At 40.6% G+C, this 27,711-nt stretch overlaps 1 protein-coding gene across 2 annotated transcripts in view; it reads right to left on the bottom strand.

The window, feature by feature from the left end:
* GBE1 (1,4-alpha-glucan branching enzyme 1) overlaps positions 1-27,711 on the bottom strand; it is a 120,941-nt gene that overhangs the window by 72,705 nt on the left and 20,525 nt on the right. For both annotated transcript variants that reach the window (XM_032219995.1, XM_032219996.1), the window contains exons 2-3: positions 7,098-7,267; positions 3,409-3,524 (exon numbers count right to left, since the gene is read on the bottom strand). In XM_032219995.1, coding sequence (XP_032075886.1) covers positions 3,409-3,524; positions 7,098-7,267 — 286 coding nt within the window. The remainder of the gene's footprint in view (positions 1-3,408; positions 3,525-7,097; positions 7,268-27,711) is intronic.

Below are 27,711 nucleotides of genomic sequence, written 5' to 3'. Positions count from 1 at the left end.
TGATAATTTTTCCCCTGTACCAAAATCACAATGAATGCAGACTCTTTGGGAAAACATTACTGGAAATAAAAGTTAAGCTATCAATTCTGGAATCAATGTAACCTGTTTTTTCTGTCTCTTCCTTTTTCACTTTTAGAAGAATGTTCAAAAAAGGAAGTGCAGATATGAGTTTAATATCCCAGGCTGTGCCACTCAGCTAAATTAAGTACTGAATTTGAGTGTATCATGCATCTCTCTCCCTTCCCCAACAATAAAACTTTATTTTATATTTTGCTATTTTATTTTATTTGTATCCACCTTTATTGCTACAGGACATGAAATTAATTTTGAAGGAACCAAAAACCAAGACACAGAACAGGACAACGGCATCGCCCTCCTCCCTTACATCAAAGGCACCACAGATAAAATCAGCAAATTTTTCCACAAACACAATATCAAGACAGCCTTCAACACTGACCAAAAAATACTCAACATCTTAAGAAACCCCAAAGACAAAACCCAGCTAGAAAACCAAGGAGTCTACAAAAAACCATGCAAAATCTGCCCTGCAACATACATAGGACAAACGAACAGGAGAATAAATGCACGCATCGCAGAATAGAAGAACGTAGTAAGAAAAAAAGAAAAAACTTCCTCCCTTTTCCAGCACCTTAAAGCTACAGGAAATGAAATTAATTTTGAAAGAACCAGGTTAATCTCCAAAACTGAACACTTCAACAAGAGAATAATTATGGAAACTATCGAAATAGAGAAACACCCCCACAACATGAATAAACGTGACGATACTTCCCACTTGGCAGACATCTGGAAACCAGCCCTAGTCAACAAACGAGCCCCACCCACCATCCAGGCCGTTACAACACGAAACAACAATGTACACATAGCCAGCACCAATCAGCACCAATCTACCAATCATGATACAACCACACAACCAATCATTCCACTTACTGAAATAAATACATAACACACATACATACAAACACACTCACACACAAACACACACACATACATATAATATACATGCACACACACGTACACATACATACATACAGTCCTGTGGGGAAAAAGTAAACTCTCTTTGAGTTCTATGTTTCAAGAGAGCTGTGCATAAACAAATGCCCAGAAACCTGAATGAAATGAAGCAATGTTGTAAAGAAAAATGGGCCAAAGTTCCTCCACAATGATGTGAGAGACTGGTAAACTCATACAGAAAACAATAAATTAAAGCTATTGAATCATAAGATGTACTTAGTTTTTTACACATGGCGTGTCCATTTTGGCTTTCTTTTTGTAAAATAAATGATGACTTGGTGTAATATGTCATATGTTGTTGTAAAATAAATGATGACTTGGTGTAATATGTCATATGTTGTTGTTCATCTGAAGTTGTATTTGCCTATTTTCAAGAACTACTAAGAACAGGTGGTTTTTACTATGTCCTGATACATAAAACCATAGAACTCAAAGATGGTGTACTTTTTCACATGAGTGTACATATGTGTGTGCATGCACATACATATACACAAACACACAATTTTTGTTTATCCATTTTTAATGAGCTTTTGGATTTTTAAAATTACCATAAAGGAATTACACCATCTCCACTCATTTAAAATGAACAAAATAGTAGCATAAACCACACCTGCTCAGGATCCCAGCTTCCTATTTCACATTCCACATAGCCCATTTCAAACCATACTTACTCCATTTTTAACCCTCCACCAAATCCCAATCATCAGTACTCTTTGCCCATTAAAGCAGCCTGACTATTGCTTTTTCTCCTAAAGACTAAATAACTCTTCAAAGACATTTGCAAATTGCCTATTTAGTTTTTCTGAGTTCTTAGAAGATATATCTTATTCCCTTTAATTAATCTTTGAATGATATTCAATTTATTAATTTGAAAAATGGTAAAGGATTATACTTCATTTAGTATTTTTTGCATTTCCCCAGAACATCCCTATAATTTGTCCCTGGCGTTTAACAACATCTAAGAATTAACTGGACTATAACAGTATCATCCGTCTATCCGTCCATCCATCCATCCATCCATTTTTCTATCTTTCTATATATCTATCTATAGACTGACACTATTTTTTCTAATATTTTCTGCCTTATTTCTTATTAGGATTGTAATTACACTGATAGTAACAGCAAAGTTTAACTTAATTAGTATGCATTTATAGAAAAAGTTATAACTTTTTAAAATGATGCTAAAAGGGACATAAAAACACTGGAAAATTATATATTAATGTTGGAAGTAGGCCATAAAGTCATTGTAAGCTCACTTTAGACTGAGTTGGGCTTAATTTTACCAATGCTTCCTTCTTGCCAAAATTATTTTCACATGCAAGAGTACAGCATTGCAGCATTTCAGACCAATGCACTATCTCTAAATTTCCTGAACAATATCTACAAACCTCTATGTATTTAAAAAAGAAAAATATTAAAAAGGCCAAGTTCTCACAAAATTGTGAAAATACATGAGATTTGAGTGTATTTAACATCTCCACAATCTCAGATTTCACCTAGCATTAGCCAGCAATAATTTTGTTTGTTTTGCTTTGCTCATCAGTTCTGACTAGAAAGCTAGTCAACATTTACCATATCTTATATAGTCCTAGAGAATCCAAGCCCAAAATAAAATTCAAGGGGAAAAATTTGGGAGGTGGAATATGGTAATGCAGCTTGTGTAACAGCTCTGTAACATGGGCTACTCTAGGGCCCCCGAAAGACTGCCCATGCTCTGCACCAGTTGAAGCATCTGAATGTTGCATGACTGCATTGCAGGAGTCCAAGCATGAGATGGCAAGGCTTGAATGTCTGAGCACAGGGACTTCTGATCCAGGAAAGACTGCAACTGACATACAATCTGAACTGTGCAATGCTCTCCTAGCTGTGAGGAGCAGGAGTTGAGAATCTGTGAGAACCGCCAAGTTGTGAACCAGGTCCGTCTAGGGTAGCATAATCCCAATCAGAACTAAAGATGTCAAATTCCCAGATATTGAAGCTCTATCTACCCAAAGCTATTTGGTCCTGCTAGGATTTAGATGAAGCCTTAAGTCCAGGCCCTCAAAGCATCACAAAAGGTCAATGACATCAATACTTGAGTCACTGAGAATGGATCCTGGTGAGGAATCCTTTACATTCAGGATTGCTATAAATTTATCATTTATATTTATAATAATCTATTTTGTTCATTATATAATAACATTGGTAATTTATAGTAATTTTGTTTTATATAACTTTAACAGCAATCCATAGCGGTGAAGAACATGGTCTGCAGGTCTTATTTTCACTTTGAAATATTAAGTGGCACATAACTGAACTCTACAAAACTTCAATTATGAAATTCGATAATAAATTACATATTAATAAAAGAATGAAGTATCTTTTTGAAACACGCACCTTCAGTTTGGATCCATGAGATACAGGGCGAAACCCATCTGGTCCAGGTGGGATGAGCAATTCCCATTTGCCAAAATCCATTTTCTTATATGGATGGGAAAATGGATTCCAGTTATCTATAATAATAATTAAAAATGAATTAAATAGTAAATATTCATTAAATTGCACAGGCCATATGTAAGAACAGGAACAGACAAATTGACAATGATTTTTTTCTATACAACCCATTACTTTTGGACTTTTCTGCATATTTGAGGAATTATTTTAATATTTGCAGTGCAGTTCCAAAGCAGAACAAGAATTAAATTTTAAGGTAAAAGTGAAATTATGAAAAATGAAATAATACAATTCACAATTCCCTAGTTATTTAAGAAATAAAGAATTTTTGATATTAAATCTTCATACCCTTTCCACATTTTCTATTCTGCCTCTTCGTGATTCTCTGAAGACCTTGTGCTTCAATTACAAATCTTTCAGTTTTTAGATAACTTTTGGACCCTAGTTTTGCTGAATGTGTAATTTATCCATCATGTAGCCTTGCAATTAGGGAAGAAAAACTAGGTGCAAGGAGTCTACATAAAATAGTTACAATTGTTATCTCAACTCAGAGAGCTTTTGATTTGAGACAAAAGAGTTCAGCTGATTTAATCACCTTTAGTACGTCAAAAATATAAATGCATAAATAAAGAAAATAAGTGGCTTGATTAATCTTCTAGCTTTTGGACAAAAGACAGCTTAATTAGTGTCAAAAGGAGGTTCCTTTGTTTAAATCCTATGACTCCAGGAATCATAGAAACCATTCCAGGAACTGTGACTTCTTTAGAATGTCATGTTATTCCATTATTGCTACAATCACTATAATTTTCAAGAAATTAAAGTGATGAATGTTAAATTCTGTATTTAGTTTATAAGAATCTGTGTAAAAATTTACCCATAGCTTTTCAAATAGATATAATATAAATACCACCTCTTTATTAGAGCTTTACATTACTAATTGTTTCATATTCATGATTTACTAAACTTTTAACAATGTAATTGTTCAATTGCAATACTGTGACTACTCTCTAAATGCTATGAGTATCTCTGGGGTGGAGAGCAAAAAAAAGTGTTAGAAGCATTGAGAGCATAAATATACATAGACTTTTGTTTGAATATGTGTCCTCATGTTAAATGAAAACAAACATAATTTGCAGCAAATACTGGTTTAATGTAGATTATATGATGCAACAAAGAATATGGACTTAAAAATCAGAATATCAAAGATCAATGTAATTGTGCTATAGGGAAAAATGAAGTTATTCCAAAATATACATAAATAGCTCCCACTCGGCAGATGCACCAGGTGGTTTGCTTCATCCCTTCAATCTCCCCAGCAAGTTAAGCAAATGGCTCTTACAGTGGGACAAAAGATGAAGAGAGTTCTGGCAGAATTCAATCTCCAGAATTGCTGATCAGCACTCATGTTGGCCAATCTTAATAATAATCCTTTGGTCTATTTAAAAAACCACTGTAGTTCAAAAGCTACAGCCCTTTTTAGCATGCTTTCCCAATTTCTTGGTTAAGAACCTACAATCTCATCAAATCATGAGATGGATGGATGCATCTGTATATATTTATATCCTTTTTTTGTATTGTTGGAAATCCAAATACATTATATTGGTTCAATATAATCATATTGTACAAGTATTACTTCAGATTATTAATGTTCTATTGTTTAGATAACTTAAAAGTATTAGAAATACAGGAATGAGAAAGAAATATTATTATCAGATTAATTAAAAGTGTTACTCTTTTGATACTTTCAAGTCATTTAGGACTCCTGGCAACTGCCTACACTACTACAGTCTATACCAGAGGTGGGTTGCTGCCAGTTTGACCCGGATTGGGCGAACCGGTAGTAGCAGCAGCGGGAAGATTTCAGAAGTGGTCTGCCAGTTTTCTAGAGTTGAGGGAGACTGGTTCAAGGTGCCTAATGTGAGACTAGAACTGTTTCCCAGTTTCTGGTCTGATGCCTTAACCATTATACCAAACTAGCTCTATATTAAACTATCTTTCTATACTATATGTGGTACAATATGAAAAAGCCAAGTAACTTTATGCTTTGACCTTTCCACACTCTACCACATATAGCATCTGATATATATCACATATATTACACAGCATTAGAGTGTAACATTAAAAATAAAGAAACTATAGCAGATTACGTCAATTTATTTGTTGCACAATAAAAGGTTTCAATAGTACTGAAGTCTCTTCTTCTTGTGAATGTGTAGCTGTGTGTATAACATGTATAAATGTTAATAAAAGGAAAACAATATGAAAAAAAACAATTTAGCAACTCCACCAATAAATAAAAAGGGGAAAAACTATTGGGGCCCTAAACTTTTGGTACATTTGTTAATTTCCCATATTGTGCATATTGTAGACATTTAAGACCACTTAAAAGCCATATTGTGATTATATTTACAATGCTGTATGATACATTGCATGTATGAGAACTACAAGTATGCAGCAATGGCAAAACTAATAGTATATATAGATAATACAGAATATATATATATATATATATACATATATATATATATATATATATATATATATATATATATATATATATATATATATATATATATATATATATATATATATATATGTTTTGCCATTGCTGCATACTTTCAAATTTAAACTCCCAGTCATACAGACAGCTTGTATGCTGTGAAATATATTCTTCTTAAAAAAAAGCAAAAATGGCTATGTATATACATAGTTTAAGCACTTTTATAATTACATATAGTTCCAAACAGGAGTTTAGATACCTTGGCCAAACACTATGTCTCAATGAATTCCTAATGAACAGATGACATAACCTCTAAAGTGAAACAGAATTAAATAGAAATAACACCCAGTTGAGAGTATTTATATTCTGGCTTCCATTTTTTTCCTGTTCTTCCTTGCAGAACTCTTTCAGTTCAGAGATATTCATTGGCTTCCTTACATGCACAGAATATTTGAGATATCCCCACAGATTTTCAGTGATTCAAGTCAGGGAATTGTAAAGGCCATTCCAAGCCATCCATGAAGTACTTACATGAAAAAAAAAAATGAATGCTACAAAAATGTTTGAAAAGTGTTATTTGTCCCAAAGGGAATACTAAAAGTATTGACTGAAAAGGAGTTTAATTTTTGGCATCTGACATACTATTTTCTTTTTTCTCGATCTCTAAATAACATCTATGCATTCAACTCTGCAAACAGATATTATTGTTTGGTTTTTAGCGGCTGAGTCAGCTTTTGATCACTCTGTAATTCATTGAAACATTTAGATTTTTTCAGAATAGCCTGCAACTTTTACACACAACCATATACAGTCCAAGTCAGTACCCACTCAGACTGTAACATGGTAACTATCATTAAGGGCACCAGTACGTTTCATGGTTTTGGATATGAAAATAGGTCTCCGGATGCAAAGCTCAAGAATTGATACCTACCAAACTTATTTAAATAACTAGTTCAATAATCTTGTCTTATGCAGAGTACAAATACACATCACATATATTTTAAGTTAAAGTTTTATTGAGATTTTATCCACTGACTTTATTAATAAAATGAAAAACAAACCCATGACATTAGGACTGATTTTAAGATACCATACCAATAAAAGAAGCTCATATGTGCTGGAAAATACTTACTAAAATCACCAGTAAGAAAAACTGCTTCTGCACCAGGAACCCATTCTTTACAGTATAATCTTCCATCTTTGAATCTGTTGATTCCAAATGTTTGGTAACTCTTTGTGAATTCATTGAGACCTTCTTCATTTTCTTCAATCTTCTTTAATATGCGATGAAATATACCATACCTTCAATAAAAGAATGTGGTTTATGGAGTTGCTTTACACACACACGCATACACACAATAGCCAATTAAATTCATGATAGTCATTCGTTAACTGCTTTAAATATTAATATTGTTCAAATCATCTGTTCTATTATATCTTACTAAGCCCAATTATTACAACTTAAAAAAAAAAATTGATGAAAACAAAAGTATCCCAAGCATTCTTAAGAAAGTTTTTCTTCAGAAAACAAAACCTACAGCAGAGCAGCCATGCTATGGTTCACATTATTTAACTTAAAAGGGTCATTTGCTCAAAGAAAACATCTGTCATAGTGACAACTAAGATATTAGAACTGTGGTGAAAATGTCATTGCTAGGAAACAATTCAGACTTATTTAAAGCAATGCTACAGGTTTAGACATCTTCTTAAGAAGCTCCCAGGGTATCATTTACTGGCTATTCCATCTGATTATGTTAACATTTTACTTGCAAGGTTAAACCTTTCAATATAGTTTAACATTCTCATGGAATGTTCAAAGAGCATGTTGTGAGTGTACACATCACATTTAACAAGAAGTACTTCCTATCAATGGTTTTGTTTAGAAGACTTAGATTTACCTCATCCCTTGTAAACAATTTTTACACATGAAGCTTATGGCTTATTTAATTTTGTCTCATTCCCAGAAATGATAATGCACATTTTACAGAGAACTATTTCCACTGCTCAACCTTTCAGAATGTTTTGAAATTGACCATGTAGTCATATTCGCTCCAGTTGACTCAGAACAAGTTAGCAATATCACAAGTCAAACAGTGCTATAATACTACCGTATATACTCGAGTATAAGCCGAGTTTTTCAGCCCACTTTTTGGGCTGAAAAAAGCCGCCTCGGCTTATACTCGAGTCTACAACTGGATCCGGCAGTGCTGTTGCCTGTTGGAGGAGGAGGAGGCGAACCAGCCTGCCATCGCCAGCCACCGCTAGCCCTGCCGCTCTTCCCACCCCCTTCCAAGCCCCACAGTCCAGCGGATGGAGCAGCGAAGCCCCGGGGCTTCGCTGCTGCTCCCCGCATTTTCTGCACGGGGATCCCTTGGAGAGGGGATTCCAGCCTGCCATCGCCAGCCACCGCCACTGTTCCCTCTAAGGTGCGCGCGTGCGCGGCCGCGCACATGGAAAGAAATCCCCGCGCAGAAGTTTCTAACTGCCGCGCAGAGATTTCTACCAAAGCAAACGTGGGAAGTCCTTTGCAGGCGGCTGGAACTGGCCTCCCGCAAAGGACCTCCCCAGAAGAATCTCATGTCCTGCAGCCCAAACTTTCTCCTCCCAGCAACTTGGCCTGTTGGATACAGTTGTGGCGGGGGAAGAATGGGCTGGGTGGGCTGGCTGGCTGGGGAGGAGGGAGCCCTTTAAAGCCCTGCTGCCGCGTCTTCCCAGCAAGACTTCCTTTCGGCTCGCGGTTTCCCTTGCCTGCCTTAACCAAAGCTTGGCGCCCCGCCTCTGCTTTTGCTCTCCCTCCCTCAGCTGCGCAGCAGCAGCAGCTCTCAGCCTAGGGCGTCACGCAGGCTGTGGAAGGAGGGGGAGGAGGAGGGAACCAAAGAGAGGATTTTAGGGGCCTGCGCCCCACAGCCAGGACCGTCCTTGCGCCTCAAGCCGCGTTTCTTCGTGCAAAGCCCTTCGGGCGTCAGGCGGAGCTCTCGGGTTGCCCAAACCAGTTCCTCCCAGGTTCAAAACTACGGAGGGAGGAACTGGATTGGGCAACTCGCGCTCACACACACACACATACACACATACACACAGAGAGAGATTCGGCTGCGTCCGACTCATTTGCAAAAAGCCCAGAAAAGGAAGTCGGTCGGGGGCAGAGGAGGGGGGGAGACCCGTCGGAGAAACCGACAGTCCCGAGGCCGAAGGAGGGGGGTTCTTCCCCAGACAGGGCTCCCCAGGAGAGGGCGAGGCACCCCTCCCCCATCTCCCTACTGTCAATGTCGCACAGGAGGGCTGTTTCTATCTCGGTGCTTTCATGGAGAGTCAGCGAGAGATCCAAGCCATCCAGCGAAGGCAGACTGCTGTTTAGTAAGAATGTTTTAAATATTGCATTTCAGCTTATTTGTCATGGATTGGTGATCAACCTACTTGCAAATACAAATTCTTTTTCATATGGCGTGCTGGTGCTCTGCAGATTTTATTTGATTTTAGAAAAAGAAAATAAAGGCTTCTTGGTCCACCTGGACCGGAAAGTCAAAATCCAGAAAATTAACCTTGTTTAGGAAAGTTTTGCACTGATGGAAAAATAGTGTTTTCCAGTGAAAGTTTTTTCCCTACTTTTCCTTGTTTGCTTTTTTGGCCTCTATTCCTTCTCTACTCTCCTCTTTTCTTTCTTCCTTTTTTCTTCCTTTTTTCTTTCCTTCCTTCCTTCCTTCCTTCCTTCTTTCTTCCTTTCCTCTTTCTCTCTCTTTCTTTTTTCTGCCTCTTTTTCTTATCCTCCCACCCTCCTCTCCCCTTTCTTTTTCTCTTTCTCCTCTTTCCTTTTTTGTCTCTCCCTCTGTCTCTGTTTCTCTCTCCCTCTCCCTTCTTTCCTTCCTCCCTCCCTTCCTCTCCCCTCTTTGTTTGCTTCTTTAAGTGCTCCAATTGCTAATCTACATCAGTTGGTAATTTATTCATAACTTGCTAATATCACTGCAGACTATTGGATAGTAAGGGGGAAAGTATAGTCCTCAACTTACAACAATTCACTTAATGACTAAAGCTACATCAGCACTGAAAAAAGTGAATTACAGCTGTTCTTCACACATGATCATTGCAGCATCCCCATGGTCATAGGATCAAAATTTGGATCTTTGGCAACTGCCTCATATTTATGACGGTTGCAGTGTCCTGGGGTCACCTTTTGCAACCATCTGCCAAGGAAAGTCAGTAGGAAAGTCAGACTGACTTAACAACCAGGTTACTGATTCAACCGCAGTGATTCACTTAACTGTAGCAAGAAAGGTTGTAAAATGGGGCAAAACTCACTTAACAAATGTCTCATTTAGCAATAGAAACTTTGTGCTCAATTATGGTTGTAGATTGAGGATTATCTGTATAGGGAGATTTTTTTACTTAATGGATATTTACATGGTAGAATTGAGTTTCAAATAACACTAATTTCGTTGTCTTGGGTGACATCTATGAAAAAAATCCAGGTGCTCAGGTATGAAAATGTGCTGCTCAAACACTATACTTTTCCGCTCACACTGAAAAAAAATTAGAGGGAACATTGGCCACCGCTAGCCCTGCCGCTCTTCCCACCCCCTTCCAAGCCCACTGGGGCTTGGAAGGGGGTGGGAAGAGCGGCAGGGCTAGCGGTGGCTGGCGATGGCAGGCTGGAATCCCCTCTCCAAGGGATCCCCGTGCAGAAAATGCGGGGAGCAGTAGCGAAGCCCCGGGGCTTCGCTGCTCCATCCGCTGGACTGTGGGGCTTGGAAGGGGGTGGGAAGAGCGGCGGGGCTGGCAGTGGCCGGCGATGGCAGGCTGGTTCACCTCCTCCTCCTCCAACAGCACTGCCGGATATCCGCCCAACGCTGCGGGGGCGCCAGCGGGAGCTTTGGCGGCTTCACCTCAGCCGCAGCGCTGGGCAGCAAATGTGCTGGTGCTGTTGGAGGAGGAGGAGGCGGCGGCAGCAATAGCACCTGAGGACAGGACAAGAAGCAATGGAAACTTGTCAGAAGGAGACTCAAGCTGGAAATAACGAGAAATCTGACAGTAAGAACAATTAAAATCCTAGGAAAATGTCCTTTCATGAAAAATTACTTTTTCAGTTAACTCTGCCTGACATTAGTTGGGTGAACAGAAATATTAGTTGGCCAATTCTAAAAGGGAGCACCAGAAAGAACTTAAAATATTTTTTAAGAGAGCTGGGTTTTTCATTTATATTATATGTATGAACAGAATTAACACAAATTGCAGATACCAATCAAACATAAAGAAAAAAAGGATGAAATAATGCTCATTTTAAAAAACTCAGTGAAAATAAAAACAATATACCAAGAAGGTGGCATACTGGTTGTGATTTGATCTCTTCGGGGGATCCCGGGGATCCCCTATACAAGTATTTTAATATTGCAGACTTGCAGTATTATAAGTCATACTGATATTATAGAACACTTTAATTAAGCGGGTCCCTTGAATAAACATAACTTTGAGTTTCAAATAACACTGATTTTTTATTTTTGAAATTTACCGTAGCTGCTGCATTTCCCACCCTAGGCTTATACTCGAGTCAATAACTTTTCCAGCTTTTGGGGGTAAAATTAGGTGCCTCGGCTTATATTCGGGTCGGCTTATACTCGAGTATATACGGTAAACAGACAGAAGGAAAAATTGCCAGTAAATAGCCCAGCTCCTAATCTATCTTGTTGTGGTAAAAAATCCCTGTTCCATGCAGAAAGAGAGAAAAAATAATAGTACTCCAACTACCAGCATAATATTTTTAGTAGTTGCTATGTTTTTGGCCATTTTGCAAAAAAAAAAAACACCAACCCCCAAAATACCACCCCTATCTGTTTCTATGAAAGGAAGCTCCCTAGAGACATAGCCATAATTATTCCTACATAATAATTCTAATTGACAGTTTTGATGATACTTAAGAGCTAATAAGTGTTGGTTTCCGCATATAGTGCCTGTGCGACGCTCAGCAGAGCAGCTGGAGCATCGCAGAGGTACTAAGATGCATGTGCATGCTGCGCACATCCATGAGGATTCCACCGGCCCATACCGGTTGGAACGGGATTTGAAACCCACCACTGGACCTAAGGGGGGGAGGGTGGTTAAGGAAGCCTTTGTACACTTAAGCTTAGAAACTTCTCAATTCAGGAAAGTGAGACAAGGGAGAGGGAGTAAACACCCTTATGAGCTTCAGTATGGATTGCAGTGTATGATCAGAAGAAGGTGACTTGCTAAATTTACTTATCAATGTCCTTTGCATATAAAAATACAAACTTTACTGCTAAGTATTAAGCCTGTATAAGGATTTCTTTAAGTTCCATCATCAGTTTTTTGTAATATGCAAGGCAGAACACATTCCTCCCTCAAGAGAAGAGCTCTAAATATAAATTTGCTTTGTCAACAAATGCATGACAGGTGATGGAATTCTGAAGCTTCTTTCAGTTTAATTTGAATGTATAAACTATAAGTCAAACCAAAAAGACAGGAAAAGACAAGTTATACATGTTTGGGAGGAGAAAGGTCAAAACACCACAGCAAAACTGATCAATTAACTATTAAGCCATCTAATCTTTTTCATAAAAGAACTTTTTAAAAACATGTATAGGACAACCATTCCCATCATTCTTTATCATTAGAAACTCTAATTATTCTGTTCTGCTGCATTTTCTTCCAGAAAAATCCAGTGCCTATCTCTATTATCTGGGGAAAGTTTGAACTGTTAGTGTTGAAAAAGTAGACAAAATCCTGAATGTTGTAAATGTAGTCTCCTATATATTAAAGTTGGCTAAAGTATCCCAAATCTATGGATGATTGGGACAAAACAAAGGGTAAATTTATTCTTGAATGTAGGAGTGGCCCCAGCAGAATTTAAAAAGTAGTGGTTCTCTTCTCCCCCTTAAACCATTGCTATGTCAAATAGTTCTGAATAATTTCTGATCTAGGTTGTGAGAAGTTAGTCAAGCTGCAGCATCAAATGGCCTTGGAGAAAGTGGATGAACCATGGTGGCACAGTGGTTAGAGTGCAGTACTTCAGGGTACTTCTGCTGACTGCCGGCTGCCTGCAATTTGGCAGTTCAAATCTCACCAGGCTCAAGGTTGACTCAGCCTTCCATCCTTCCAAGGTGGGTAAAATGAGGACCCAAATTGTTGGGGGCAATATGCTGACTCTGTAAACCATTTAGAAAGGGCTATAATGCACTGTAAAGTGGTATATAAGTCCAAGTGCTATTGCTATTATTTGAATGCTTTTGGTATTGGCACAGATGTTGACCTACAACATAGGATATTCTGTTTTTCTCTATCTTAATTTTTAACATTTTTAGTTAATTGTTAAGTTGCCCAGAGTCCATTTTGGCCATATAAATAAAATCAATAAACTGTTTAGTTATGAATAGCAGAGAGAAATCTACTACCACACATCACACCAAGCGGGGCAAGCACTGTCCAAACAAAACTAAAATCTATAAGAATGTTATCAATAGTAATAAAATCAACTTCCTCATGAATTTGAGAATGGGTTCCATCATATGCATATCTGTATCTGAATAAAAATGTAACTACAAATTTATTAGTGTGAACTCAGTATTGTTTTCTTGCAAAAACTGTAAATATTAAATTACCTAGTCAGACACAGCGCTCCAAGCAATATCAAGTATAATTTTCCTGAAAAGATTCATGCAGACACTGCTATGTATGTTTTATACCAAGATATAGAAAGGAAATGAAGATCATAAGAGAAGCATAGAAAATTGGTTTTCTTGACACATGAAAGCTTTTCAAGTATTATTGGTGTAGAGGTGTGATTTCATAGTGGATAATATCCTAAAACATAAATTCAAACTAAATGCTATCTTAATATAATATCAGTTGTCTTGTAATTCAGTGATAAATCAAATTGAGATATCAAAATATTTGTATATGCAGATGTCTAGCCTACTAAGAAAACTAGGCTGAATTTGGTTATTAGTGGCCATTAGTCTAAATAACTGTATATTGCACTAAATTGTAGAAGTAAACCAAACTCTTGGTATAAAAAGGAGAAATATTAATGTATATTTATTATATAAATTTTACTTCACTATGTTCTCCAATATGCATAAGCCTTGGAGAATGGTGTGATTGATCTGCAACCAGTACTACCAAGGATTGATGCACACCATTTTTCTTCTTACTGTTGAAGAGCCCGGGTGGCCTATTAGAAGCAGCTCCCATTGCACCAAGCCTTATTTTCTGCAGCATATTAATATAGGAGTTTAGAAACCTTTGGAAACCCTGTGGAAGTAAATTCCATCTTCAGAAGCCTCTTAAAGCCTGTTTAAGGCTTCCAGGGGCTTCTGAAATGACCGTTGGCTTACCTGAACGGTCGTTCTCTGAGCGCTGCGAGGAGAGTCCAAGTGTGGGTTAACACAGTCTATCTGCCCTAGGATTGAGTTTTTTCTCTCTTGGCCACGCCTCCCTCTGCCTCCATTGTTTCAGTTTTAAAATGAATAAGCAACCACGCAGGAAGTCCGTATCACAGTCATGTCCAGTCAGTAGTCTCAAATTGCCAGGATCCAGGTGGGATTGGACTCTCCTCGCAGCGCTCAGAGAACGACCATTCAGGTAAGCCAACGGTCATTCTCCAGTGTGATGCTTGGAGAGTTCAAGCGTGGGACATACCCAAGCTATAATGTCCCAGGTGGGGCAGAGACCAGAGTCTCCGGAGCCTCTGCTACCTTCTGTAGAATTCTCCTTCCAAAAGAGGATTCAGCCGAGGCAAAGGTGTCAATCTTATAGTTCCTGATAAATGCAGTGGGAGATGCCCACATGGCTGCTCTACAAATCTCAAGAATGGAAGCCTGAGTTGCCCAAGCAGCTGATGTCGCAGCGCTCCTTGTCGAGTGCGCAGTCACACGGCTCGGCACGACCTTGCCCTCATGTTCGTAGGCAAGCTTGATGTGGGCCCTCAACCAATGACGAACCGTATGAGAAGACGCCTTGCGACCCAGCGATCCAGGGTGGAAAGACAAAAAATGATTTGGAACGTTGAAACTCCTTGGTTCTCTTAATATATATCCTAACAGCACGTCGCACATACAACTTGTGCCAATCACACTCTCTGGGGTGGTTAGGCTGCGGACAGAAATTTGGGAGGATCACCTCCTGCGTTCTATGAAAGATGGTGTTGACTTTAGGAACAAATGTGGGATCCAACCTCAGGATAACCCTGTCAGGATGAACAATGCAAAGATCTGCCCTGACAGACAAGGCCGCCAATTCTGAAACCTTCCGAGCTGACGTGATGGCCACGAGGAACACCGTCTTCAGAGTCAGATGGCGAAGACTCGCCTGGCGAAGAGGTTCGAATGGTGCCCCTGTCAAGGCCCAAAGCATCAGAGGCAAGTCCCAAGACGGGTAATGGTGGGGGCTGACATTAGAGGCCCCCTTCAGGAAACTGAGATGTGATCCGCCTTTATGGACGCCAGGTGGGGTAGTGCCCACCTGCCCAGCAACTCTGCCTCCATCATGAGCCTCCTGGAGTGAATCCCGCCTTGTCTGTTCACGTGGGCCTTGGTGGCCACGTTGTCTGTCAGCAAAAGAACATGCTGACCCATGACCAGGTGCGAGAACCGTCATAATGCAAGCCGGGTGGCCCTCAGCTCCAGCCAGTTTATGCTCTGGGCAGCCTCCCTCTGGTTCCACAGACCTTGAGCTAGCTGGCCCTGACAGTGGGCCCCCCAGCTGACTAAAATGGTGTCTGTGGTGACCACAATCCTTTCGGGCTCTTTGAAGAGACATTCCTTCTCGACCGCTGTCGTCCTCCACCAAGAGAGGGACCAGAGGACTTTGGGTGGGAGGCTCACCTTTCTTGAGGAATTGCTGGTCTTGGTCTTCTGCATCGGCAAGAGGAACCACTGGAGTTCCCTGGCATGGAGTCGTGCCCAGGGAACCACCTTCAGACATGAGACCCTGAGAAGCTGTGAGAGCGATATGATCAGGACAGACCTGGACCTCCGACACTGCTGGACTCTGTGCCTGAGGTTCTGCAGCCTTTCCGGGGAGAGGAAGACCTGACAATCGACCAGGTCTATGACCGTGCCTAGATGTTGGATGCGCGTGGTCAGGTCCAGGTGGCTTTTCTCCAAGTTCACAGAGAAGCCGTGCTGCTGCAATGTGAGAATGGTCATCTGAACATCCCGCCTGGCCTGACTTCAGCTGCTGGAATGTATGATGATGTCGTCCAGATAGCATTCCGGGTGGATTGGATGTTTCCTGAGATGCCCTGCCACCACAGCCAGGATCGTTGTGTATGTCCTGGGTGCAGACAAGAGGCCGAAAGGGAGGTAGTGTCTCCCATCGTAGAAAAAAACCTCAGGAACCGCCTGTGAGCCGCGTGGATCAGAATGTGCAGATAAGCCTCCTTCAGGTCTGTTGATGTGAGTAGATCCCCCCACCTCACGCACTTCAGGATCGACTGGAGGGACTGCATTTTGAACTTTTTGTAGGCCAGATGTCAATTTAGGCATTTCAGATCTAATATGGCCCTCCACCCACCTGAGCTTTCGGGTACGAGGAAGAGGATAGAGTAGAATCCCTGCCTCTCCTGCCCTTGGGGTACGGGTTCTATGGCCATGATCTGCAGAAAGTGGAGGATCTCTGCCTGCATGAGCTCCCTCTTCAGACTGCTTTTCGGAGTCAGGAACTGAATGAATGACCTCTAGGGAAAGGACTGAAACTCTAACACTAGGCCCCTCCTGATCGTGTTGAGGACCCAGGAATCTGTCATCATCTCCTCCCACACGTCAGCATACACCTGGAGCCGACCCCCTATGGGAGGACCCCTGTGATGATCATTTGCTCCTGCGGAACTGACGGGAGGAGTTCCCGCCCTTGTATGACTTCCGAAAGGACTGCTGCTGCTGCCTTCCACGTGATCTGAAGGAGCCCCTGTCCTGACCCTGTCTCCACCCTGGGAATAGGGTCTGTGGTAAGCAGAAGAAATAGATGGCTGGTTAGCCTCCTTGTTCCGAAAGGACTGCTTTCAAAAGGAACCAGAGTTCTTAGGCTCGTTTTTTTTCAAAGTGGCTGGAAGTACATTCCGTTTGTCCTTTGTTTTGATGACAAACTTGTCAAGGGCATCCCCAAAGAGCTGTCCCCCCTTAAACTGAGTCGAAGAGAGCTTCCACTTAGCTTTCATGTAGGCTTGCCAGTGGCAGTGCCACAGCAGCTGTCGCGAAGTAATGTTGGACGCCAACGTCCTAGAGGCAAATTTAGCGGCATTCAACGAGGCATCCGCCAAATACTCAACTGTGGTAATAATTTTGCTGAGGTCATGCTTCCACCTGGATCCCCTGGTGGGAGGCTTGGCTCTCAGCTGTCTCAACCAGAGAAGGGACGCCCTGATGAAGAAGGAAGCCGAGGTGGATGCCCTGATAGCCCAGGTGGCCACCTGGTGTGTCTTGTGGCATGCCTTCTTAGATCTTTTATCCTCCACCTTCAGATCGTCAAGAAGATCGGCTGGCAGGTTCGAAGTAGAAGTCAAGGAAACCACCGGGGCATCCACCTCGGGCAACTTCAACACATCCTCCATCTTACCCTCAACAGAATAAAGGGACTTGTCTCCTCAATAGGATTAGTCAACATACCGGGCTGAGCCCACTGACACTGAACAAAGTCCATAAACAGGTCCGGAACAGGAATGTCCTCCTGAGTAGGAGTCGTTTCCTTGAACAGACCTTCCTTGGGGTCCTTGGAAGCGGGGAATGGAGCTGTCGCATCCTTGGGAGTGGATCCCAACTCAGTAGCCGCCTTGGCCTTATGCAAAATAGATTTAAACAAGGTTGGCTTGAATAGGCCAGTAAAGGCCGGCTTTTCAGGGGGAAGATCTTCATCTTCCGATAACACAAAGCCTTCAGCCTCCTCTTCCCCTTCTGAACCCAACTCTTCTGTGGCCACAGAGGTGCCCGGAGAGACCGGTGTTTGTACGGGATTACGGTCCGGGGCCCACTTAGCCTTGGATGAACCAGACTTGCTGGCCTCCCTGTGCTTCATTCCCTCGGCTATGCCCTGGGAGATAGCAATTGAAATAACCTCCCTCATTTCGGCCAACAGTGCAGCCCCCCCGTCCCTCCTGGCATGAGAGCCAGACCGGACATGCCTACTCCCGTGACTCCCAGTGCTACTCCCCTTCTCTGGTGGAAGCAGGCCCTGGAAGGGCCCCAGCTCCTCCCTGAGTGACGAAATAGGGGAGTCCGGATACCCACATGAAGCTTCTGGGGAGGAAGCCCTGGACCCCACCCTCATGGGGGACGGGGACATGCTGTCCTGAGGGGAAGGGAAACCCCAATCACCCTGTTGGGAGGTGGTGAGCCAGGCCTTTGTCCTGCCGGAGCCAAGGATGCCTGCTGCTGTGGGGTCTTGGCCTCCACAATGCCTTGTTTCCGGGGGCCCTCCCTGGGTTTGCTAGTGGTCCCAGAGGCCCCTGGGGAGGCCTTCTTAATGATGTTTTTCCTCACCTTACTGCTCTTAGGGGAAACCTCAATCCTGCTGCACTTGGCGGAGGGCCCAGCCTGCAGCTTCTGCGCCTCCGTTCCATCGTCTGCTATGCTTGCACCAGATAAATGTCGCAGCAGATAGGCACCAACGTGTCACCAGCCGGCGAAAGCGTGCTTGCGGACTCTAAGTGGAGGGAGGGCTGCCCGAGGGCTAGGAACCTCCCTACCAGCCGCTTCCCAGCAGATCCAGGCACAGGGAAAAGACAGGCCTGGCCAGCGCCCCGGACAAGGCCTGAGCTTCCAGGCGGAGATTCGCAGCTGAGGGGCTGAGACGATCAGTACACGATCCAACGGCATGCTACAAATGATCTGCTCTGCACAAGGCTTGGGAGAAAATGGCGGCTGCTGCGTGCACAACTCCAGGCAAAAGCGCACGAACTACCAAAATGGCCACAGCCATCCCTGCTGATCTACGGAGCACCGCCACATCTGCTGGGGCACTCAGCCACTCACACGGCTTCAAAACGCAGCAGTGAGGGACCCACGTGGTTTGGGAAGCCACCTGTCCGTCCCCTTGCTCGCCAGCCACCACTGGACAAGCTACTCACTATTTCCCACCCCGCATGTGACCAGCGGGCAGCGAAATGATCCAGCACCCCCTCAGCAAACACAAATAAGAACAGATGTGAAGATCTCATAAATCAGGTAAAGGAAACTTTCTTGGAGAGAAATAGAGCTTGGGGAGTCCAGATATCTGCTCTAGAACTGGAACGCTCCCTAAAACAGTCCAAATGGGCAGACTGAGTTTTAAAACTGAAACAATGGAGGCAAAGGGAGGCGTGACCAAGAGAGAAAAAACTCACTCAGTCCTAGGGCAGATAGACTCTGTTAACCACGCTTGGACTCTCCAAGCAGCGCACTGGAGAACAGTGCAGTGATTCTGAAGGCTTCTAAAACTGCACAGGGCTTCCAAAGAATGATGCCGATTTGTGCAGGGCTTCCAGAGATTTCTGATGCCATTCAGAAGCAGGTGCCAGGAAAGGTCAGACCTTCAGGACTGGCCTAGTGTGGTTGCAGTTTTGCACCACACTGCACTACTGAGCCAACATGCATATGGCCTCCACCAAACCTCCCAGAATCATCTCCAATCTGAGGCATTTCCATGGTCCACTTAACAGCAGCAACTCAGAAAACTGAGGTTGTAGTTGAGTAAAGCAGTCATCTAGGAGACTTGTTTAACAACCACAATGACTGATGACTGAAATTTTAGGATCAATTATAGTGATAAGTCAGGAATTCTCTGTATGGATATCAGAGGGGTTAGGGGAAGGTAGTTAACCTAGCAACATGAGAGAGGGGAGTGGGAGAAGTCTCAGGGTGTGTGGAGATATGTTCCAGATCCTTCCTTTGTTGAGTGCTGCAAGGCACAGTGTTCTCCTCTGTTTAATATCTGTATAGAGCTGCTGAGTAAGGCCATCCATTGATTTTGAGCAAGGTATCGGTGTACTGATTATACTTAGTTTTATATCTCTATTCAGCCTGCCTGAGTGATGCTATGGAGGTTCTGCTCAATGTGTCAAAGTTGGACTAAGTGTAACAGGCTCCAGGAAAATCTAAGCAAAACCAAGTGCCTAGGGGATTTTGGACGTCCTGATTTGGTAGCCTTCAATCCTTATTTCTGAAAATGTTGACACTGCTCCAGGCAGACCTGATACACAAGCCAAAGATTTTTTCAGGTTCACAATTCCAATTCCAGAAGGCTAGAAGAACCTTTGTGCTTCAGTTTGTTTAACAATTGTACCTATTCCTGGAGTGAGGAACCCTGCTCATAGTCACACGTCTTGTGACCTCCAAGCTGGACTATAACAATGTGTTTTACATGGAACTGCCTTTGAAGAATATTAGGAAGCTTCAACTGTTGTGCAATGCAGCTGTGTGGACAGTTACCGGTGCCAGTTGCTCAGCACATGTGATATCACTGTTTTTCAAGCTGCAGTGACTTCCAGTGTGCTTTTGGATGATGTAATATATTGTCAAGGGATGCGGTGGCTCAGTGGCTAAAAAACTGAGCTTGTCAATCAGAAGGTCGGCAGTTCAGTGGTTTGAATCCCTAGCGCCACATAACAGAGTGAGCTCTCATTACTTGTTCCAGCTTCTGCCAACCTAGCAATTCGAAAGCATGTAAAAAATGCAAATAGAAAAATAGGAACCACCTTTGCTGGGAAGGTAGCAGTGTTCTGTGCACCTTTGGCATTTAGTCATGCCGGCCACATGAAGATAGAGATGATTTCAGACAGTGCTGGCTCTTCAGCTTTGAAATGAAGGTGAGCACCGCCCCCTAGAATCAGGAACGACTAGCGTGTATGTGTGAGGTGAACCTTTACCTTCAAGATATTGGCATGGCCCAGGATTCAAAACTCAGAACTCTGCTCCAAGGGAACCAGTGGAATGTCAACCTTAGGAGACACCAAGCCAGGAAACATCTGGGATTAACTATACACAAGCAACATCAGAACACCTGGAACAATTGGATAATGAATAGTATGCCCTGGACTTGAATGGAGCAGATAACAAAGCAAAGATTCTAAAGCTTCTTGACAAACAAGGTAGTAACTCTTAATTATGTAGCTGTCTTCATCCATGTTTCTCTTTTGGAAACAGTCTGAACTCAAGTTCTGGCATGTTGTTCCTATTTATTCTCTTTATGTAAAAATTCTGAAACTCTCACCTTTAGACTGGTTGACAAATTTGGATTGATTCTCTGAACTTCAGGTTGGATTTTGACTTCTCTTTTGCATTTTTCTGTTGAAAGTGAAATTACTCAGGCAAGCTTTCTTTCCAAGAGATTTTGTTTTGATTTACATTTCTTTGCTTGTCTTGTCATTTATCCAGTTACCTTGAGAAAATTGCTATTATCATTTCGCAACTTTCTATGTATGTGGGTTTGAAACCTGAAACAGAACAGGTGCTTGAGACCAAGTTACTTTCAGAACTATCTCTCCACAATTGCCTATACCCATCATACCGGATCTGACAGGACAGACAGGCTTAGGGTGCCATCAGCTAAGAGCTGATTTAGACTTCTATGTCATTGCATGTCAGAGAACATATGTATCTGTTCATTTGCAGGTTTCATAGCTGTTGCATTTATACTTCTGCAAATAGTAATGCTCTAACTAGAGGGCACTCAAACAAAGCATAGAACAGAAAATCAGACCAACCAATCAGCATGCAGGATGTGCATCTCCATACAACACGTAGTTGAGATTTAGGAGGTGTGGCTGTTGACCCATCTGCAACCATTTGCAATCTATACTTATCAGTCCCCTCACAGCATGGGTATGTGTTGACACCTACAAGCAGTAGCTAACAGAAAAGGACAAAGATCTCTTTACTTTGCTACAGACCAAATCTAACTGCAAAATTCTCCTCTCATCAAGTGCCAAGTCCACCTCAATAGTCAGCTTTTTATATGTGCATTTCTGTGCATAGTTCTTATAGGTACATCCGAATAAGTTATATAGTATCACCAAATATGTAATGTCACCAATTTCCCCTTAATGACATTTCACAAAACTCCAAAAGATTCCCTAAGCATCAACAAGCTGGTTTGTTTAGAACCAGTTTTCAGCAATACAAGGAATTACAAAAACTTCACTATAGTGTAGTGATCCATGCATGCTTCAGTCTTGGGTTTTGCTGGCAAGTCACCATATAAAATATGTTCCAATTAATAACCAAAAATGCAGACACACAGAATATTTGAAAAGATTAAACAGCAATAATGAAATATTTCCTTGACATTTCCAGTCAGCAGCTGTTAATTCTGCTAGAGATGTAAATACTAATAAGTAATTAAAATGTGGTAAGTGAGCAGCATGTTAATATCTTTTTTTTAAAGTAAGAAAGATAAAAGAAAAATGCTATTTGATAGTTTTAGAAAGAACATATTTTCTTAAAACTACATTAAGTTAAACTATTACCATTTCTACATTATTTCTATTGAAAAGATAGTAGCATTATGCCTTGTTTGTGGGCATATCAGCCTTTTGAGGAAAAAAAAAATAAGATGAGAGATTTCTTGACAAAAGCAACCACTAATAATTCTAAGGTTAAAACTGCATTTATATGGCACTTATATATATATATATATATAAAACATTCAATTTCAATTTTACGTAAGATTTTATACCAACATGACTACTATAATCCTGTACATAATGTAAGAAGATATAAAGCATAATTTCCCAAGCATTTATAGCGAAATATGTATGATTTTTTTCTCCTTTTAAGTATTACCAGCAACTATACTATGCTATACATTTTCATATTATCTTACTGTACAATGTTTTTAAAAGTAAGACTTTGGTCTATGACTGTAATAAAATATTTAATTTGATTTGAAGATACCTAAAAATCATGGCTATTTTTTGCATATTCAAGATCTAAAAAGCCAGGGCTTTGTTCAAGCATTTAATATAGTCTTTGGTGGGTTGCCTCTTCCTCCTGTCCAAACATTCCTCTTAGCACAGACATACAAGATTTTCCTTGCTCCTAGGCACATCAAATAACTGCTATGCATGATTGTTTTACTTTCTTTATGTTAAATTAATGCTCAGGGACGGGTAGGCAATACTCTAATTTCAGAAGAAACCTGTTGAAATGCAGAGACATATTTGTGTCTAAAATCAGTCGACTATGACTTTGTTAGCTCATGTTTCATATTACACAAGAGAAAATAAACTGAAAGGTCAGTGGAACAGTTACAGCATTGCCCTTTTCCAAGGTAATCAGCAGAGCATGTAGCAAAGACGTGAACACAACCGTGACTAGAAAGACAGTACTTGATAAAGAGGCACGCTGCCAAAACTACATGGGACAAAATACTATATTCCTAGTACCATCTGAAGAGATCACACAAGAGGCCTACCTCGAGTAATTCTGATTTATTACTTTAATTTGAAATTGTGCTCTTGTTAAACATTCAGGTTTTCGTACTGCCAAAAAGATAACAGAATCTCTACTGCTGACCATTAATCACATCCATAGGTGAACAACAGATGCATTATAGTTTATTAATTTGTTTGCAACGCCAAAAACAAGACATTTATTACAATTAATTCAGCTGGTTGACTAATGTAGTAAAGTGAACACGATACCTCTCTGTAATTGAGTAGATTTACAAACCTAGGATTCCATTGTGAATCCCTTTCCATTTTAAAATAAGCTGCTTAGTTCTCCTTATATTATGAGCATATTCAAATCAGACTATCACAACTAATTGTCGTGTGTGTGTGTGTGTGTGTGTGTGTGTGTGTGTGTGTGTAACAGGGACAGGGGGTTGTTCTTAGAAGACATCCTTCTTAAGTGTTTTGTTTACTGGAAGTTATTTTTAAATTGATCTGTTAGTAACGGCATGTCAATTCCCATTTGATCCTGTCAGCTATTTTGTATATCAAGGTCAAGCATGGAAAAATACAGATGTAATGAAACCTGTAGCAACTATGGAATGAGTCAAGCTAAAATGGTTGAACTTTTACACAAAACAATTTTTTAACAAACTGCTGCAAACTGTTATGCTTCTACTATTTTTGAAAACAAAAATTATATAAAGGTTCAAAAATTACCTCAGTGCCAAACTGGTTTCAATTGAGGTCCATATTTAGCTATGTTGGCAATAGACAAGTGGTGTTAAACTTTTAAGATGAAATAAATTATCTAGATTGTCTCCAATCTGACTTTGGACAAGAATATCCTACATGTACAATACTAGTCAACTTGATGGATAAGATGCAGTAGAAAAGTGATACTAAGTGATACTATTCCACTCTACTGCTGAGCTATATGAAACTCTCCGGAGCTTTTCATTGTATTCCTATGGCCCAGCTGAGAAATTTGTATTCTCTTTCTCTAGACAGTATAAGAATGTATTACTGGGAAAAATTTACCTGATTCCTTGGGAGTTATCATTAGATTTCCCCAAAAGCTCTATCTTATCTCATATATGTAATATATAGATAAAATAAGAATCGTCTGTGGTTTTGTAATTAATCAGCATCAGCATCTTCAATGCCCAATTGCCTTCTCCAGAAAGGTTTGAATATTTCAAGTGTTTCTTGGGAAATAGAACACAGATGCCGAAGACAAACTGAAGCTGAAGAGAGTAGATGTTGCTGTTTTTAGTGTGTAGGCTTCCAAGTTCAGAATTTTAATGGATCATAATTAAAAAGCGGCAGTTAAAGAGGCAATGCTCTTTTTTATTATGTTGTTATTGAAGGAATTTTGATGGTTTGGTAGTTCCAGGTAGAAAAGGTGAGGCATAACTGAAGAATAATCTTATTATGAATTGAGCAAAGGGAAAGAAAGAAAATTTAAAAGCTGAAATTCAGAAGACAACCAATCTGTAACTGGCTGTCGGCATTCTGTTCAAGATAACAATTAAAAGGATTTATGGAGTCCTTGGTGCTCTCTGAGCTTTGTTATTTGCTTGCAAATAACGGTGGCCATTGAAATGCCTGCTCAGCTGGCATCTGCTCAGATGCCTGCTCAGGCAATGGCTGTTCAAAGAGAACAGCCATTGCCCCTGCATGGCCCATGGAATTAGACTGTTGTTGGATTCCAGGATGAATTACATCTCCCATTTTGGAACAGCTGCACTGGTTACCAAGACTGCTTGCCTCCTTATAATAACCCTGCCCTTTTAGATCTTCATCAGGGCATATTTGGCAGACTCTATGATGAATGTACTTAACAAGAATAGCTAATTCCACCTTTTCTATGGTGAGTCCTACCATGGGAAGAGAGCTGAAATAGCAAAACTGTCTGGTCTATCACACAGTTGTCACATTGTATATAGTCTAAATAATTGAATTAGCTAATACAAATTCATTCATACAATTTGCAGGCTACTTGACTCCCAATAACTCTAGATGGGTTGCACATTTTCTGTATCACCTATATCTACAGATATCCACACATAACTGATATAGCAAAAGTCAAAAATCACAGATTAATCACAATATGAATTATTTTAAAGAGAAAACTTGACTGTGCTCGCAAATATTTAAAGGTCACGTGTCAAGAAATATTTAGAAGAAAATGGCAAATGATTCAAGCATTAATTTATATAACAAATTCAATGAGTCCTAACTTTTGACTCTACATATAAATAAAGCTTTTCAGAGGACCAATGAAAACCCAGGAGCAGTGTATAAAAGAGGCTACAGAGCAGCAATCTAGCTTTCCATTCATTCCACCCAGTGACTAAGACCTTAACTGAATGGCCCACCAAATCTTCAAGGAACAATCCAAGTTTTCTCTGAAACCCATCTGGATACAACAATTATGTGGGGCAGAGTCATCTAATAGGCTCTACTACCCTGGATGGCAGGCTGTTTCAGCAAGCCAAAAATCAATGAGACTGATATGTGCACAGAATATTGATAAATCTCTTCCAAAACAAAATCCTATTGCAATTGCACTACCCCACCAAAAAGTCCCATTTTAAGAATGCAACCCCAATGGTCCATGGTTGCCAAGGAGGCCATGAACTTCTGACATACTGACAACACAGTATCACCTAGTAAATTGAAGTCTCGAAAGACAAACAATGCACAGATAATTAACAGGAACATTGCCACTTTTTTGTTCATTCATAAATGCCTGATTCTTCTTTTTTGTCTATGGGTACTGTTATTTGTTTTCTACAAAGAGGAACAGATATGATCAATATTGCACTTTTGAATAGCATAAAACCCAGGGAAATGCCTTTTGCTCCTGAACCTGGTTATGTCTATCAATTCCCAAACGCCCTTAGTAACTCACTAAATATCTGAGATCAATGATGAGATATTGTTCAATATTTTTTTCAATAAATCTTTACAAATAGGATATTGTAGAATAATTCAAAGCTATACAGGATTGTTTCTCCTATAAGTCCAAATTGTTCTTAAGTACTTATTATATTTACGTAGCTGAATCTAAGGAAGTATAGGTAGAAGGAATTTATTAAGTGCTATAGGTACCCACATACCTTTTTGTTTGGTTTGGTTTGGTTTGTTTAAATACAGCACCCATTAGCCTATCTCCAGGATGGCAAACCTACGGCATGCGTGCCACAGGTGACATGCAGAGCCATTTGTCAGGGCACGCGAGGCGTTGCCTGTCACCTGGCCAGTGTGCATGCGCATGAGTTCTTTTTTTAAAGCCATTTTCACCCTCCCCAGGCTCCAGAGGCTTTATAGGAGCCTGGGGAGGGTGAAAAGAGCTCCCCCCCCCAAGGCCTTCCGGAGGCTTCAGGTGCTTCCCTGAAACCTCCGGAGTGCAAAATATTGCCCCTATAGGCAAACCAGAAGTTCAGGAACGGACTTCCGGTTTGCTTGTAGGGTCCTTTTTAGTCCTGAAGGTCCCTGAAGCCTCTGGAGGGCCTCTGGGAGGGTGGGGGGGCTGTTTTCACCCTCCCCAAGCTCCTATAATGCCTCTGGAACCTGGGGAGGGCGAAAAAAACATGCAAAAATGGGGGGAGTACCTCTCATATGCGCATGCGCACGGGAGGTTGTGCGTTGCATTATAGGTGCAGCACGCCCACAAATGACCCCCCTCTGTGCTCTCATGACTATGAGTGTGGAATTTGTATCTTTTGCTGATGAAAATAAAACTATCATAAATAGGTTTCAAAAGGGTAATCAATAAGGAAAATATTTATATATACTGTGTATTTTAAAGTAACTAGAACAAATATTACCCTAATCCTTCCCTGCATCACAAATTCACACAGCTGACTAGTGCTACCATTACGGTGAAGGTTATTATGTTCTACTAAAGAATATATCTGTTTCTTGTATCACATTTTATAGTCATATGTTATTTACCAATTTCTTTTTTGTACTGAAAGAATACTGAAAAATAAGCAATCATCTAGTATTTTTATCTATGTACATTATTAGGTTTTGTGATAAACTGCTATTACCATGTCACAATAATAGTGATATTAAAGTAGTGATATTAAATACAAATGACAGTTGCAACCTGTAATATTTTGTCATGATCTTACCATTTTGTTTGTTCTTGCACACTTCAATAACAACTAAAAAGGGCAACATTGCCCAAATAAGAGAGTGTTGTTATTATTATATTAGTCTGTGATCAAGTGAAATCAAAAACTATGAGCAGATATTACTTGCAATATTTTTATTGTGACTTTATTATTATTGTTATCATCATCATTATTAATATTATGTGGTTAATCTTTGGTGAGATTCACAGTCTTTGGGCCTGGTTGGTAGCTCA

This window comes from Thamnophis elegans, chromosome 6, assembly GCF_009769535.1.
Source record: "Thamnophis elegans isolate rThaEle1 chromosome 6, rThaEle1.pri, whole genome shotgun sequence".
Lineage (NCBI taxonomy): Eukaryota > Metazoa > Chordata > Lepidosauria > Squamata > Colubridae > Thamnophis > Thamnophis elegans.
The sequence above is the reverse complement of the archived record's forward strand: the minus strand, read 5'-3'. Positions and strand labels throughout refer to the sequence as shown.